Source organism: Seriola lalandi, unplaced genomic scaffold, assembly GCF_002814215.2.
Source record: "Seriola lalandi dorsalis isolate HSWRI2012SDOR001 ecotype SW California unplaced genomic scaffold, Sedor1 jcf7180002054334, whole genome shotgun sequence".
NCBI classification, from domain to species: Eukaryota; Metazoa; Chordata; class Actinopteri; order Carangiformes; family Carangidae; genus Seriola; species Seriola lalandi.
The window spans coordinates 667,003-684,923 of NW_019524887.1; the positions used below are offsets into that span (position 1 = coordinate 667,003).

The following is a 17,921-nucleotide window of genomic DNA, read 5'->3' on the forward strand; positions in this document are numbered from 1 at the left end:
ACGTTCTCTGAATTTTTGACCCATATATTTTTTTCAATAAGTAAGAGTTAGGAGCCTTTAATCTCTCTTAGCTGCAGGGACCACGCTTGTGGACTCTCTTGTGACCCTGCCACTCCCACTCTTTGTTGATATTCCTTTTCTTGTGATCTTTTCTCTCCAGGGAGAACAGGGTCCTACAGGTCCTCCAGGACCTCCAGGAGAGGATGGCCCAAGAGTGAGTAGTATTACACAGTCCTCTTACAACTTACCCTTGTTATCAAAAGTCTTCAAAATTCCACTGCGCTCTGTCATAAACCTCTGTTTTCTTTTCTATCCAAAGGGTGAAGATGGCCAGGTTGGACAGAGAGGTGTGGCTGGAGAGAGTGTAAGTACATTTATTATCTGATAATACAGTGAGACCAGATTGTTAAACTGCAGCTCACGGTAAAAACAAGAATATGATGAAAATATGACTATCATGTTACTCCTTTCCTCTGCTACCACAGGCCTCACCCCCTCATTCCTTCTCTTGTATTAATTTTAGCAATTATTTAAACACATAACCTCGCCCTCCTCTCTTCTTGCAGTTATAGCGACATTCCTGTCTGCAAAGACCATTGCGTTTGTACAACCGACCTTGCCAAGACCAAATGTCTCTGAATAATAGATCAGAAAATAGAAAAGAGAAACGTGTTGTTCTGTCATTACCCGTGAGAAACTGCCACATGCTGCCGAGTTCTGTCTAAATGGACCATAGAGCTGCATGAAAAATGATTTGCTCCCTGTCATACCCGAAACAACACTGTCCTTTTTAGAAAAATGGTTGCACACTATATCATCACACAGTGTCCATAAGATAAAAGGGCACAGTAAGTGCATTGATTTCAAGTGCACAACTTAAGAATTTGAGATAAGAAAACAACTTAATTGCTCATTCCCTGAATTGCATCTGCAATTACCATGCATGTCCTCATGAGGTCAGTGTTTTAAAAACTCAGGTCAATCACTTGAAGGATTTTCAGTCCTAATCTAATGTACTTTTACATTATGTCTTTTTTTATTTCCACCCTTTTTCTAAATGCAACATACAGTTTCAGTCATATTAACATGAAGTGATTTTTGTGAAGGTGTTGTTTTACAAAATTTTCCTTAACTTGTAATTGTCTTGATATACAGGGTCCTAGAGGTTTGCTTGGCCCCAGAGGGTCTCCAGGTCCCGGAGGACAGCGTGTAAGTACACCTGCTATATCTCTTGATACTCATACTACTCATAATTTGTGTTCTAACTTAATGAGATGTCAACTTTCCTTGTCAAATTGTCATCTCCTTAGGGTCTTACTGGACTTGATGGGCAAGCCGGTCCCAAAGGAAACATGGTGAGAAATATTCATGTTTTGCTCATTTGTCATATTTGGCCAGTGACAGAAGAAAGTCAGATTGTCAGAAAGTGAATTTTTATTTAATTTATTTTTTTTGACACACATTTGTCCAGACCACCTAAGCAATCAGTATATCATTATGCCTGCCTGAGGCAGATTGGAGGTCAGTGACCTTTAACCTCAATGTAACATCATAAGAATGGAGATAATGGAGCTCATTTGCTGATTAGAGATGGTGCTTGGTGCAGACCTCCCCCGCAAAACAAAGTCTGCTGATTTGAACAGGCCACGATGAAGGGGCCTTAAGATTTAGTAAAGGGTGAAACAGAGAAGCCTGTCTGCTCACGGTCCCATCATGCACTCAGCTTCCCGGATGGTCCCAGTGGGATGTTTCGACTGAGGGTAACTGATCACTGGTCAAGGCGGTTGGACAAGCCCACACATTGTCTGTGGTCACTGAGTCACTGAGCCAAAAAAACAAACAGCTGTTGAAAGGACACAAAACAATAGACATTTGGTATGCTTCTCATTAATTTCTCCAAACCTGATATTGATCACAGCCTACTCTAAAAATCAAAGCAGAACACTTGAAAGTTTCCAAAGCAGTAGAACTTCCCAAAGGGTTTATAATCCCAGATTGTACAAGCCTCTTACATATGAATGTTTTTAAGGCATCCTCTACAAGTGAAGCACCCAAATGTTTTTACCAACTACATTTGGATCCTTTATTTAAGCTCAGTTTTGAATCCTGTACTAAAGGCCCCGCTAACAATTACAGTCAAGCAGCCTAAAATTCTCTGAATCCAGCGTTTGTATTTAGTGTTTGTTGTAACAGCTGGAGTGGGCTGCTTCACAAGGGACTTGTCTGTTTTTGTATATGTTTGGTTTGTAACACACTAAATCTCAGCAGGGATACCAAACAGCCCACCATTTCCAGTTAGTCCTATTAGCATTAATCCATACCCAGATGTCTCTGCAGCCTCACAGCATGTATTCAGAGAAAGTATTTCATCACCAAACTTTTTTAAATTCCCACCAGTCAGCAGATTTTACGGATGGTTTTGATAGGAACTAAACGTAACTTTGGATGAGGCTAGGAAACAGACAGCTCTGCTTCATGAGCCAGTGTATCACATTTCTCCCCTTCCATCTTTTTGTTTCACAATCTTGACACATATTGGATGAAGCCAATTCATCCAATCTATCCAAACAAAGTCACCCAGTGTTTTCACTTAACCCAGTGCCACATTTTTGATGCAGGAAAAGTACATTTGCAATTGAATTCACATGAGGACAATTCTTTAAATCCACTGGAGTGGAGCAAAAGACAAGATGCACCTCATGACTTTGCCTTCATATATAAATTAAATTAGTTTGTCTCTGTGTTTATTTAATTTTTTGGTAGTATTTTTTTTTAGTAGTCATGTAAATTTAAAGTAGTAGAATAGAAGTGAATCAGTTGCAGCAATTAAAAATATTAATTGCATCATGTGCTTTTTCTTTGTTATGTGCAGGGTCCTCAAGGAGAGCCAGGGCCTCCTGGGCAGCAGGGTATGCCTGGTCCACATGTAAGTTTCTCTTCTTTCCTCTCTTTCTCTGTCTGTCTATGTTGTCTAACCCTGTCTGATCACCCTGTCTCTCTTGCTGTGTCTCTCACTCTCTGTTCAATCCCTTCTCAAATCTGTCCTTTCCATACTCCCCTTTGCCATATCCAAGTTTTCTGTAAACTCAGGTGATCTCTCACACTCCTGTTTTTCTTAATCGGATGTTCATGTATTTTTACGTTGCTCTCCTTCCTCTCTCTTCTTTCTCTCCATCCTTCATTCCTTAAATGGATGCCGCTTTGTGAGGCATTCCACAAAATTTGCACCTAATTAGAGCAAAGACTTTTCACTAACATTGTTTCTCTGTTGCCACGAAAAAGAAAAACATCCTCTCTGTCCTGCTGAGAGGAGACATATTGTACTCATTTGATAGCACTTAACCCGATTACACTGTCCAGTTGGTGGCACAGTGAAAAATATTCCGTTTTATAGTCATCTTTAATACAAAACAGCACACCCAATATAGTAGCCAGGGGTAAATGACCATTGCCAGGTGAGATTTTCAGTCCTGCTGACGCTCATAGCCTGGACAGGATGCCGTCATTTCCCTGGAAAGTATTAGTAGGAACCTATCCTGATGGTATACAGGTTGAATAAATAACTTGTTCCTTTTTAGTTATACCTGGCCAGAAGCAGATTGATGCCTTCCAGCAAAGGCATTGGACCGTAGAAAAGTAACACAGCTCTCTTATTTTAAGTGTTAATAACTTTTTTTTATTATTATTCATGGGGGGAGTTCTCGAAAAGTCTTTAAGATGTGTGACTTAGAAATCTATCTTAGAAAATAATGGACCTCCCTTTGCACAGCTGAATGAGCAGATCTGAATAGGCAGCATAAAGTAGCCAACCAACAATAACAATGGTTGGAAAGAAGGTGAATGCTTTACAAAATAAGCAAATCACAAATACAGAACAAAGCAGGCGCTCTTTTCCCCACTTCATTTTAAATATCATGCAATCCCTCTTATGAGAAATGATTTTCTGTTCTAATAATGGATCTACTTCCAATGTCTTTCAGGGTCTTGTTGGTCCTCAAGGTCCAATCGGGCCTCCTGGTGAAAAAGTAAGTAAAGAGGGAACTCTAGTCCTCCCACCACAACTCTGCTGTCCCGATAAGTGAATGTTTCAGTCAAGACCTCTTAAGTGATTCTGCAGTTTCACTGCTGAGCTATAGGCCATTTCTGGCTGCACAGCACTGATGGCTAAAACACACACAAACATGAACACCCACAGACATACACATACACACACACACACACACACACACACACACACACACACACAAATACACACACACACACACACACACACACAAATACACACACACACACACTTTATACATTTTGCTGTATGAGTGCTCCTGCATGAACACTTACTTTGTCTAACTGAGAGTATTTATCAGTAGTTTTATGCGTCTATCCATCCTCCTACTTAACTACTATTTGTCTTTGCAGGGACCTCAAGGTAAACAAGGTTTGGCTGGCCTTCCTGGTGCTGATGGTCCTCCTGTAAGTAACCCACCTGACTCCTTTTTCATTTTTACATCATTCAGACAAAATACCAACACTCAGCATGTTCACCTGTGGATAAATGATCTCTCTGACTGCTCTAGGGTCACCCAGGAAAAGAAGGTCCTGCAGGCGACAAAGGAACAGCTGTGAGTATTATGTAGTTTAGCTTTTAATTTGGATTTTACAGTACAGTCCATAATTTCAGTTCTCACAGACTCACTGGCAGTTTTTGCCAATAATTAAACTTAGCATTTGTTTAGCCTTTATAGTGTGCCAAAGGGGCCAGGTTTAATATAACCACACAATTTAGATAACATCAGGTAAGTTGTCTCAGAAATAGAATACACTGTGTTTTTTATGGTCAGTATTTAGTGAGAGATTTTACTGTAAAATATTAGTGTTGTACAGTCAAAATCCCTCAGTTTCAGACATGGTGATCATAATGTTTTTCCAACGATGTGTTCATGAGGCAAAAGATTAAAACTGAGTTATTATTTGTACCAGACAGAGGCAGCAAGGGCATTGTGCCATATTCCCCAGCCAGGTATAGTTAGGGCAGCCTATAGTGCTGTTGAAATTTGGATTCTAGTTTAATCCATCAGGTTTTTTTGCTTGTTTTTTTAATATAACTGTCCCCACCATGTTAATTATGTAAAACATTTTACATGATGATACCAAGCAATGTAAAATTTGGTAAGAAATTGTTCAATATTAAAAATGTCCAAGAGCTAATCAATTTAATTGAAGTGAAATGCTATGATATTAGCTAGCTTGAATGTAGCTCATTTGTCATTAGTTAGATTTGTTTAGATTTTCGTTCTTGTATTGTCTAGTATTTGATATTAACATCATCAGATGGCACTGTCCATTTACTTATGTCCATTTAATTTTGGTTTTTGTCCTTTTAATATGTGTAACTGTGTCATGAAAGAAAATGATTTAATACAGTAGAGACAAAGCATAGTAAAGGTTGAAGCTACAGTAACACTCACTTCACTGATCACATGATCCTTTTTTTTTTTTACATTTTAGGGTCCTCCTGGTCCTATGGGATCCATTGGCTACCCTGGGCCTCGTGGTGTGAAAGTAGGCACTATCTTAGTCATGCAGTACCACCCTGCCATGATAAATCTCCATTTTCCCTGAATATCATCTTGACTCCATTTTTCTCCCTCTCCAGGGTGCTGAGGGCATCAGAGGCCTTAAAGGTGGCAAAGGAGAAAAGGTAAACACCTCTCCAGTCTCCTCTTTTTCAACATGGTTGACAAATGTCATTCCCCTAAAAATGGACCCATCAGAGTAGTAATTCCTTCTCAAATGAGGCTTCCTTTGAATCCAGCAAAGTGGAAAAACTCTTGAAAGGCCCATCAGGCTGGCAGTTAAGTCATCATGCCACGGAGATGTAATGGAGTGTGGAACATTAAACTAGAATGAGGCTGTTTGTAGGGTAGTTTCAGTGAAGATTGATCTGGTGCCATTGTTTTCTTGGATTGCTGTGGTTGAACGTAGCCTGTTGCTACCTCAGTGCCACTCTGTAGATTTTCCACTAAATAGTCAGGAAATTGGAGCTCTTCAGAGATTTCATAAAAATACTGAATATGCTGTTAAAAGCTACTTATACTTTGATACATCTGTCTTAAGTATCCTGCCCTGTCCTGTGGGACTAGTATTTTACCAATCCCAAAGATCACACTTATAAATGATATACTTATCATATTGTATTGCATTGCTTTTTATTATCTGAGTGGTTTCATGCATAAAAATATCACAAAAAAACTGTAATAATATAATGTAATATACAATATATAAATATATGAATAATATGGAGAGCTTTCATGAAATTGGTTGTAGCACCTTGGAAAAGTTTGAGAACTGCATTCTCAATTTTAACCACCAGATGTCAGTAGAATAACACACTGAAAGAAACATAACTTCATTTGAATGCGTCAGTGGAGTGGCCACTAGATGTCAGTATTTTTCTGTCCTAAGGAGTTTCTACACCTCTCAATGTTACTGTAAAACTGCAATGATAAACTTTTTAAAGCTATGTGTCACTATCACTGTTGTTTTGTCACTTAAACAGTCAATCAAGGTTCCACATTTTTGTTTTATAAAGTCGGCTGTATTACAGTTGAACTATCTTACTGAAGAGTAATCATTTTGTCTTTGTGGTACTGGATAAAACACTCATCTCTAAACAATCATACTTTTGTCTCTTTCATCTTCAGGGAGAAGATGGATTTCCTGGTTTCAAAGGAGACATGGGTCTCAAGGGTGACAAGGTGAATCATCCTCTCTAAAGATAAAACTGATGCTTGTGGAAAAAAATAATAATAATGAAAGGATAGTAAAGGAAATCACTTTGGTTACATTTGTTTTCTTTGCATCCAGGGTGAGGTTGGTGTAGTTGGATCCAGAGGAGAGGACGGTCCCGAGGGCCCCAAGGGCAAGTCAGGACCTGGCGGAGAAGCTGGTCCCATGGGATTAGCTGGAGAGAAGGTAAATAATCAATACCCACGAAGGCTGGACTGTGGATTTTCCTTATTTCCTCATTTGATTAATGTGTTTTATTGTCGTGCTGGAATTCAAGCTCACTTATTCACTTACAGAGTCCAGTGTCTTACAAATACAGTTCAAAGTGCTTTAAAGAGCAATACCGGTTCAAACATACATATACAGAAAGTCACTCATATATAAGTAGATGTAGGAGTACAAGGGCTGTTTGAGTGTGGCAGGGTTGGAAAAACAGACCAGAGTAAAGATTGTTCTTTTCTTAAAGTAATGGGGATGTCTTAACTGAACTGAACTGGAAAGACGCAGATCTGGGGGAGAACTGTTCACCACAGTTTTGTAGCTATTTTGATCATTTGAAGTTTTGGTTTTTTTTCCACCCCCCTTCAGCTCTGTAAAAGTCCCATTTTAATTGGATCATGTTGACGTTTCTCCACGGAGCTTATCTTTCCACAGAGTATCTTGTTTCATTGTGCTGCAGTATTTGTACTATAACACATTAGTATTAAAGGTTACAACAAGATCTTTGTGGATAAAACTACATCATGAAAACACAGTAATGATGCCAGACAGGACTAATTGTCAAATCAGCAACTGTAGATATGAAACACTGAAAAATTATTAGAGCTCATATAAAAAAAGGAAGACTATTTGCAGCTCTAAACTTTATCAACAAGTTATTTTAGTCGTTTTGCTAAAACTGAAATCAACATTTGCCGTACAGATGAGCTAATCCCACTTGGTACAAATACAAACTTTAATTCCCTTCTCATTGCTACTTATGCTACTATATATCAATAAGATTTTAAGATTTATTTATCGATAAATGTCAAATCTGCTGACGTCTTCACCTTGAGTTGTTTAAAATTAGTGCGACAGTAAAGTCAAAGTACAAATTACCAGCACTGGAGTGAGATGTAATGGAGTCATAGTCAGATCTGTATAAAAATATACGACTTGACCTTTTGTTTAAAAGCACACAGGACAGTTACATCAGACTCCGTGTGATTCCTAATGACCGTACCGCGTCTGAAATGGCTTAGATGGACCAAAATGAATTCACATAAATGGGTGAAAAGCAGGAAAGCCTCTGCACGGATGATGTCATGTGCATAAACGTGGTATTAAAAAATTTCTCACACCAGAAGTAAAACTTTATGGTTATAAGTTTATTGCTTTTTGCAATGCTTCTGTGAACTTTACTACAGTCTCTAGTGACACAATGAGAATTCAATGTCTTGGTTTTGTTTTTCTTTGCTCCTTTTTAGGGAAAACTTGGAGTCCCTGGTTTGCCTGGGTATCCTGGAAGACAAGGCTCTAAGGTATGTGATGAACAGTGTTCTATTGTTCAATGTGGAGAGATACTTGTTGTGCATAATCCCCTGGGAGGTCAGAGATCAGGGCCGGCTGAATGTAGATTCAGTGTCTTGGTCATGGGCATTTCAGCAGAGAAGCTGTTTGCTGCCATGGTAATGTGAGCAGCTGAAGGGTAATGTTCACGCTAACTAGACTGCCTTTCAGTGTGAAATCATGCTCGTGTGTGTGCGCTTGCGTCTCCTGTCTGCCTGGGCACATAACGCATACGTGTATTGCATGTGTGTTCATGTGTGAATGTTTGCTGTTTTTCTGTATCGATTCTCTTGGTGACTTCCTAATCTTTTTAAAGAGGTCTGGCTGATCAGCATTCACTCATATCTAAATTTGCTCCCATGTGCCTTTTCTAAAACTTGCTGATTTGCTGACTAACCCTGATTCGCACAAACACAAACCCAAGCAGACACCTACTGTACTCTCTCCACAGCTCTCATAAGGAGCTTAACTTGCATGGTCACCTGCTGGGGTCATCAGCTGTCCTCCTTCCTTAAACTCTTCCAGACATTATCTAACAGTTTGGCATTCCTTGCACTGTAGCACTGACCAACGTGCCACAGCTCCACTATCAAGATGTGCTGCTGCAGCTTGTTCCTCTCTGCTGCTGTCAGCACTGACAGCTTGGCACTGATATGACGGGTCAGATACACCTACTCTCACAACATCCAGATAGGCAAGTCTCCTGCTCTGTGTGTTAATGTCAGCAGGATCTGAGCTGAGCGCGGCGCACACATTAAAAAGAGACTTGGGCAAATTACACAAAGTGGGGGAAACGCAGAAGAATGGAGCTGAGACGGTTTCCATCCATTTGTTCCAGTGATTTGAAATCAGTTGTTCCATTTTGTTTAATTACAGGATATTTCACAATTGAACAAAACTATACACAAGTAGAATCAGTGTAATGAATATGTAGTAAAAGCCTGCAGTAATAGCAAAGACGAAAAAAAACCACAAAGGATACTCTTTTGTTTGTCTCCATAAATAATTTTTAACAAAGGCTGCCCACAAAGGTTCCCAGTGGAGCCCAGGATCAGATCTTCCTTTTAGACTCTGTATGCTTCAAAAAAGGAGAGAGAGAGAGAGAGAGAGAGAGAGAGAGAAGACAAAGGCATCTTGACTTTGGCATGGTACAAACAGTGCCACAGTCTCTTCTTCTTTTCCTCTAGAAAAAGGAATATCCAGCTTTTGAGCTTTTTGTACAAAGTTTGAAACTGTCTGTGGTAACTTATAATGAGAACGCTTTTATAGACCTAATCCTCTATAATTTTAAAGATACTTTACAGTTTGTTTGACAGGACCTTAAGAGCCTTAAATGGATTCATAGTATTTAAAAGATGATTTGCCTTTGATTCTATTGCAAAGCCCATGATCCCACAGCACAGTCTCATAAGTGTTGTACATTTACATTTACATTCAATCATTTGGCAAATGCTTTTATCCAAAGCGACTTACAAGCGAGCAACTACACTAAAATGTCACATCGTCCTCGTGAGCAGGTTCAGGGTCAGAGTCCTGGCTCGTTTGCAGCCTTTTATCCCCCTCGATCAGCCTGTGCACGCATCCCTCCACTGGCTGTGTTTTTGGCTGCTGCACCCCATCACTCTCTGTTAACAGCTTTCCCACACCGTTAATTCTGGATGCCATTTGCAATAGCTTCAGTGGACTGTCTTATCTCTGTGGCACAAGTCAGGCTTGTCCAGTACCAGCTCTCCTTTCAGTTTACCATAACTGCACCTCTGTGAAAAACAAATTAAGCAGCATAGATCTCCAGTTCCTGCTGTCTCCACAGCGTTAGGCTGTTTACTTCTTGCAATTCTGCCCACGCCACCTTGTTGAGTTGGCCTTGCTTCTACAGCACAGTGTTATGCCATGTATACATATGCATGCGAGCAGTAATGAGCACTAAAGTTGTGCTATGAATCAGAGAATGTTTTGCAACGCAACGCAAAGCACCCAGACGAGGCTGAGACAAAGAAACATTCAACTTAAATAGATACAGCATTTTTCTGACCTAATGTTGCATAAAGTGAGGCTGTATTGCTACTCCTTTTATTCTTGGCGCTCCTTTTATTCATCCAAAAGCGATTGCCCTCCTAGTATTTGTTTGGCTGGCACCATCATCACTATCAGAGGGCACAGCCTGCAAAAGCCCAATCATTAAATTGCTGATGGGTATCAAAGGGGAGCTGCTGTTCCCTTCCTTTGTCTTTATTTCCTCCCCCTGTCTTTTTTAACTTCCTACTTTGCCTCATAACTGTGCTAACAAGCTAACATCACCTCTGTCTGTTTGTGTGTGTCAGAAAGTCTTAAGTGGCGAGGAGGAGACTTTCCAATTGAGTTCGTTTGAAGCATTTAAAAGAGATTGCTCATTTATCTATGGGAACTCACAACTGTAAACTGTAACACAGTGATAAGAATGAGTGATAAGAATCTGCTGGTTAGTATGGCAGTACCTACACTGTGTAAGGACTTTTAATTAGCCTCGGTCAGTAAAGCGCAAAAGGAATTTTGCTAAATCCTCTTCAGCCTTTGTAACATTGTTACTGCAGGGATCTCTTATTTTATACCCTCCAGCTCTCTAATGTATTCCCCTATCTGCCGCTCCTTTCTCACTCACTCACTTTTTCTTTTACTTGTCTTGCAGGGCTCCAACGGCTTCCCTGGATTCCCTGGGGCGAATGGCGAGAAGGGAGCACGGGTGAGCCACAAAATTCATTATTCTCTCCCTTATTAAAGACATGTACACTCAGTCACTGTGGGCTTTCCTATTTAGCAAAGGGAAGTAAGTGCAGATAGCGTTGAATACTGAAACACATCATGGTCAGTGAGTCTCAGCAGACTAAGACACATGTATTGTAACTAAGACATTGGTGATTAAACTCCAACTGAGGACTCAGAAGCAAAAAATACTGTCAAGTATTGATTTGAAATCTACTTGTAGCCTTTTTCTATAGTGCAACATAACCTGTAGACAGTGTGCTTTGCACTTCAGATGTAGAATGTGTGTGTCACTGTTTTTGTAACCCAGCTGTGTATGAACTGCACTACAAAATATGTAAATACCCGAATTTGTGATTGTTGAATATTCCAACACCACTGGCAGCATTATGCTGCTCTAACAGTCTCCACTCTTGGGAAGACTGGCTGCAGGGATTTTCTTCCATTCAGCCACAGTAGCATTAGTGAGGTCTGGTAAGCAATATGGCCTGTCGTTCCAGTTCTTCCCAAAGGCATTGGATGGAGTTGAGGTCAGGGCTCTGTGCAGGCCAGTCAAGTTCTTCCCCACAACAAACTGGGAAAACCATGTATTTATTCACCTCAGTTTGTCATTTAGAAACAGGAAAGGGCTTTTCCAAAAAAGTTGGAAGCACGCTATTGTCCAAAAGCTATCATTGTATGTTGTGGCAACTAAATTTCCCTCAATTAGAACTAAGGCGCCAAGCCCAAACCATGAAAAACAACCCAAAAACGTGTGAAAACAAGGGTGTCCACATACTTTTGGTCTTGTGGTGTAATCGGGCCTTAGCAACCGAGGGAGGACTGACAACTATATTCAGCTTTGTGAATGTGACCGTAGAATGGGTCCAGGTGAAAAGGGTTAAAGATGATGTAAATTGGGGGGGGGGTATTTTTGACGAGACGAGCTCTTCTCCGCTCTCAGACAGGCTTTGCATTGAGAGGCAGATACCCGTGGCCCCATAGTGCTAGAATTGACAGGTAGTTCAAGCTGTCAAGGGCCTGTGGGTAACCACTTACCACAGCAATTTGATTATTTATTTTTGTCCAAAGATGCTCAGATGGTTCTATTTCATCTCTCACTCAGTCTCCCTTAGCATTTGTGTCTGCCTCATGTTTGAGTGTATTTGTTATTATAGAACTGCTTTAGCTCAAACTTCTTAAAAGAGATGAAAAAGTACTCATATTGGCTGATGGTACAAGGAATGATTTTGTCCTAAATCAAAGCTTTTCTTTTTCTTTTTCAGGGAATCGCCGGCAAAGCTGGCCCTAGAGGGCAACGTGGCCCAACGGTAGGCAATTCAACCGTCTGCCAACGCAGACTGAACCATCCACATAAATGATTTATTGTGTTCAAATGAAAATCTCTTCCTTTGTGTAGTTGTGTATTGGCTGTATTTTCCTTTTCGTCTTGAGGAGATATGCGCTGGGTAGTGAATTGTAGAGACAGGCAGAGAGGGCACTAGATATTGATTACCTGCCCTTTATGCTATTACTTTGTGTATTGGTTTTGGTTTTGTTATATTTTCCAATATAGAACAAAATAGACAAAATGCCATTTGTTTAACTTACCATTACTGTAATGCTCTATATAATGTGTATTTAGGGTCCACGTGGTGGGCGTGGTGCAAGAGGACCAACAGGAAAACCAGGTGCAAAGGTGAGAGCAAGGGTCATTTGTTCAATATTTAACAGTGTGGTCAATGATAGGGAATATGTCTAAATGCTTAACAACACACACAGAATTAAAGTGAATGGAAAATTTACACAGAAAGTAGCTTAAATATTACATTTGACATAACTGATCAGAAGTTATGATTGACTAAGTTGAATTGTTATGACATTGAACCATCTGTAGCTGCACATTAAAAATGATCTTACTTATAGGAAATATACAGTATATTTTAATGGCAGGTACTAATGTGTGGTTTGCAACAACGAAGCTGTTTAGGACCACTTATATTTAAATTTTTTACTAATGTGCAATCGCTGCTAAGGTGCTGTATATATAAAGTTTATTATTATTGCTATTAATCATTTGCCGTTAATTTTTGAGAATACCAGCTGTGCATTGTACGCAGATATTTCACAATACACACATTAGCTCCCGAGGTCTTTAAATGAGGAACTGCAGTTCATAAAAGTCTGGGTAACCGTAGACAAATTGATCTTGATGTAGAAAAGGCAAACTGTATAGTGTTTAATTCAAAACATGAGTTAAAAATCACGCACTCTTTACACAACTGTGGAACAGGCAGTGACAAAGTTATTACAGATGATTTTTTATAATAAAATTATATTGAACAGGCAAGTAGATTAGATTTGACAAAAATGTAAAACAAAAAAAAAGAAATTAGGAAAGGAAAGTAAATCTAGTCCTTCTGAAATGTGATATTGATGGAGAGAGCCAGCCATCCTGACTTATCTGTGATCAGAGGATGGAAGTTGCTTTATTGATTACTTCAGGTCTCTAAGAGGTGATGCAATTATGTAGAACTATCCATTGTACCAGATAGGCTTCTGAATTACTGTGTTGTTTTGTCTCTGTTTGTCTGCTGTTTGACTCAGTTTTGTTGAGTCTTACAGTGTATGTGGACGCCAGATGTTATGTGTTGTGCCTGTGCGTGTTGTTATAGTAGCTAATGAGGATGTAAATAAACAAACAAAAAAATAAACATATACCTGCTATCTAAATGAATAGAATCAATGGCATTGAACAGATGTATTTGCTTACTAGCTGTGCAAATACACTTCCTGTATAACCTCAATGTCAGTGCTTTACATAACTTTCATTCACACTTCATACTTTGACAGTTTTGACAAAGTTGACAATGTTTCTTTGTGCCATCCCTTGTTCCTCAGGGCACCTCAGGCAATGATGGACCTCCTGGCCCGCCAGGAGAGAGGGTTAGTATCACATATTCTTTGATCAATGCCTCCTGAAATGTTGAAGTTTTGTGCACTGAGTGACAGCAAAAGTACATCAGGTACATTGTACTTGAATCTTATCTCAAAGAGATTACAGCTATTTGTCACATCAAACTCAAAAGGTGGATAAAGCCTGTGCTCCAGCTGCTGACTCCATTGGCTAACTGATTTTATACCTAATTGTGTTGCTAAAATCCTAAACATCTATAATGAAAAGTTAATGAAAGTTATTTCTCAATTACAATGGTAAGAAAGCTAAATTTGCCAACTAAAATCCAATTAAATTCCAATTCCAAGTTAAAGCTATGTTGTGTTTCTCATCTCTCCTCTCTGCTCACTCCATTAATTTTCTTTTCATTTAAGGGACCTCAAGGGCCACAGGGACCTGTCGGTTTCCCTGGACCCAAAGGACCAAATGTAAGTAGCTGCTGTCAAACAAGTCCATGTTGACAATTTTCACAGAAGCTTTTCAAATATTAATACACACTTACAACCTGATGTCTTGATTTTTTATGAACCATCTACCTTTTTCACCCCCAGGGCCCACCAGGAAAAGATGGGCTGCCTGGTCATCCCGGACAGAGGGGAGAGACGGTGAGTGGGTAGTTTCATCTGTGAATGGATTGTGTTGAGCCATTTGACCCTGAACGTCACGCATCAGCGCCCACTCTCTCCCAACTCAGCCTTTTGCCCTCTTGGATAGGTTACACAAAAAGTAAAGCATGGATGAAGAGAACTGAAATAGCATTCAAAATGTGTTTGTAGGGTGAAAGTGAAGCAGAAGCAATAGAAAATGTTAATATATAATCACTGCAGTACAGCTGAGTTGATGTAGTGTATTGTCACGACAGCTGATGCTCACTGATCACGATACCACCAGTCATCAGGGCCTCACCCTATATAGGGTTCTATACTGATGCCATAACAGTAGATACTGTAATGTTATGTATGTTGCACATGTTTTTCATGCAACATTTTCTTTGATTACATGTCCAAAACTTGGAACTGATAGCAAGTAATTCTTCATATTGGTAATGAATTACATATTTAGTGTGCTTTTATAATGACGTTATTTATCCCTAAAATGAAATATTAGCCAGCAGGGTGAGAGTACTGTACAGTACAAATAAACTTGACACCACCGATGATTTCATACTGATATTTTGTATGGCTCAGATCCTTCATATAATGTACAGCACAAAGTAGACATCTCTATTTTTCCCCCTCAGGGCTTCCAAGGAAAGACTGGACCCCCAGGACCTGGAGGCGTGGTTGGACCTCAGGTAGATATACAGCACACTTCACTACTGTGGTTATTAGGAGCTACTTCCTCGATTATCCTGCGTGTGTTGTTGGACAGACACTGATATTTAAGTATGTACCCTTAACAACTAAATCTTATAAAATACCCATATGCACAGATTGTTATTGAGATGAATCAAAAGCTCTAGATAGATTTTTGGATGCCTTAGGTAATGAGGTCTGGGCTGAAAATAAATTATTGCATCTCATTAAGACTTGTTAAAGTAAAGTATGATTTGTTTATGCGCATCACCTCAGATATCTTAAACTCTAATCTCAGGTGCTACTACTGTATCAGTATCATAGTATCATATCTCCTTTAGGACACAGGTGAAGACATATTTATAGCACATTGACCTTAATACATCTCTGTTGCCTTCGACAGGGACCAACTGGAGAGACAGGACCCAGCGGCGAGCGAGGGCACCCAGGCTCTCCTGGTCCACCTGGTGAGCAAGGTCTACCTGGAGCTGCTGGAAAAGAGGGTGGAAAGGTAAATGATTTGTTTTGTGTGTTATAAAAGCACACTCCACCAGAGATGAGTATTTACATGTTATGGTAAGTGTTGTCGATCCTGTTTTTCTCCACCTCATATGTTCGAGGACCACAGTGGAAAGTGGTCTAGCTTCTTTGTTTTTTTCCTTGGAGATTATTGTTCGTTTCTCTGTATCCTGGCGCTTGAACTACCCATTGCATTTTTATGTAACAGACTTATTCTAATATTATTTATGGGTAAACCAAGTATAATAAAGAGAAACCAATTGTTGTGGCCAGAGCTGCACTTACAGAGCTGCTATGTATAGAATATTGTATTGGAAAATCAGACAGCATAATAACAACTGAAGTCATGTAAGGTTCTTGAGTGATGTGTTTATTTAGATGTAATGTTTGTTATTGTAATTATAATGACCTACATCAGAATTAAAACACTTCTCAAGCTTTTTAAGATTTTATACACTCTTACTGTTAAATTGAATGCTTTCAAAAGATTAAAAATTTAGTATTTCTTGTTCAAGAACTGAACAGGAGGTCTTAATTTAGCGGTTTCACGATCTGGAATAAAGGTATAATTGGAAAATTGAAGGACAGTGGTACAAGCCCTAAAAAGTATACATGGTAACTTTGTTTAATATCAGGTGTATTGTAATCTTTATCATTCCTTTGATGGTTGTCTGTTAAAATTTGGCATGTCCCTCCTATTTTGCCATTACTCCTTAATCACTTAATCACTGTTTTCCCAAATAATAATTTAATTTCAGCTTTCATCAAGCTATTTTTTCTCTCTTTCTCTTGCCGATCCAGCTCTCTTTATTGTTTTTCACCTAAAGCAATTCTGTGTTTAATGATTACCCAACAGATGTCAGTTAAGTGAGTATTATCCCGTCTCCCTCTGTAGGGTGATCCAGGTCCCCAGGGTCATGGTGGCAAGGCAGGACCTGCTGGCCTGAGGGGCTTCCAGGGGGCAAGAGGTCTTCCAGGGGCCATGGTAACACACAGACCACCCACACATTAACACAGTCAGGCAAATAAACTCACATGTGCACATAGAAGTGTTTCATCCCACATCCTGAGCAAACACCCGGCTGAATTGAGCTCCAAACTCCAATTACAGGGCTAACAACCTGCTGTTAAACCAAATGTCAGGCTTGGCAATGGACCTGACTAGAAGGTGCAGAGCTGCCTTACACAGAAGTAATGGAGAGGACTAGTCCAGACACAATATTAACTCACTTTATCATCATTTATCTCAGCAAGGTTGAGGTAGGTTAAAGCGTGTTGTAAATGGGGCTTTGGCAAAACATTTTAGCTAGTGAATGTCTCTGTAATCACCTGTAGTCTGTGCATTTTAGAGGCTTTTAAAGCTGCACTAGTTTCAGGTCCTTTGCTAGAAGGATTTCCTGTTTTGTTTTCGATCGAAGAATGAGTCACAGCCCTATGATTTAGATCCAAAGCCACGACTCTGTGAGCATGCTACGTAGCCTGCTGAGTAACCCAAATTAATTCTCAAAAGGAGTGGGTATGGGTGAGAAAAGGTTCAAGGTGAAGAGGGGATGGGTTTTAGAGGCTGACTGAGGATCAGCTTGAGGGACTGTTGAGGCTGAAGCTCATTTCAAGGCTGACCATTAAGAGAGCGCACAACAGCCCTGCCCAGACTTATTACCACCGTTATGTTTGTCCCATGTGTGCAGGGGGGATGGCTTTCTCTTCATAATGGCAGCATACACACATATGCACACACTGCATGAGCTAACACACACACACACACACACACACACACACACACACCCCACTCTCTCTTCAAGTGATCCCATCCAGTGACACACCGGCACAAACACACATGAAGGTGTACAACTGTTGTATGAGCAAGAGCATAAAAAGATAATCTCATTCTGTTTGCTGACAGAGTGCAGTGCAGGTACAAAGAGTTTGATTTCTATTTTGAACTGGCACACACATACACACACGCACACACAAATACAGACACACACACAGGCACACACACTCTTTATCCCATCTCTCAGTCTTTGAGGAAAGGCACAGTAGCGATATACAAGCCAATAAACAACTTTTTGTGTGTCCAGCAAAGAAAGATCCCTCCA

At 39.9% G+C, this 17,921-nt stretch overlaps 1 protein-coding gene across 3 annotated transcripts in view; it reads left to right on the forward strand.

Annotated features, from left to right (window-relative positions):
• The window catches only part of LOC111655879 (collagen alpha-1(XI) chain-like), an 86,674-nt gene that overhangs the window by 37,894 nt on the left and 30,859 nt on the right, over positions 1-17,921 (forward strand). For all 3 annotated transcript variants that reach the window (XM_023407414.2, XM_023407415.2, XM_023407416.2), the window contains 22 exons: positions 161-214; positions 320-364; positions 1,156-1,209; positions 1,311-1,355; positions 2,873-2,926; positions 3,981-4,025; positions 4,417-4,470; positions 4,575-4,619; positions 5,506-5,559; positions 5,654-5,698; positions 6,702-6,755; positions 6,865-6,972; positions 8,253-8,306; positions 11,000-11,053; positions 12,339-12,383; positions 12,698-12,751; positions 13,954-13,998; positions 14,383-14,436; positions 14,560-14,613; positions 15,249-15,302; positions 15,707-15,814; positions 16,718-16,807. In XM_023407414.2, coding sequence (XP_023263182.1) covers positions 161-214; positions 320-364; positions 1,156-1,209; positions 1,311-1,355; positions 2,873-2,926; positions 3,981-4,025; positions 4,417-4,470; positions 4,575-4,619; positions 5,506-5,559; positions 5,654-5,698; positions 6,702-6,755; positions 6,865-6,972; positions 8,253-8,306; positions 11,000-11,053; positions 12,339-12,383; positions 12,698-12,751; positions 13,954-13,998; positions 14,383-14,436; positions 14,560-14,613; positions 15,249-15,302; positions 15,707-15,814; positions 16,718-16,807 — 1,269 coding nt within the window. The remainder of the gene's footprint in view (positions 1-160; positions 215-319; positions 365-1,155; positions 1,210-1,310; positions 1,356-2,872; positions 2,927-3,980; positions 4,026-4,416; positions 4,471-4,574; positions 4,620-5,505; positions 5,560-5,653; positions 5,699-6,701; positions 6,756-6,864; positions 6,973-8,252; positions 8,307-10,999; positions 11,054-12,338; positions 12,384-12,697; positions 12,752-13,953; positions 13,999-14,382; positions 14,437-14,559; positions 14,614-15,248; positions 15,303-15,706; positions 15,815-16,717; positions 16,808-17,921) is intronic.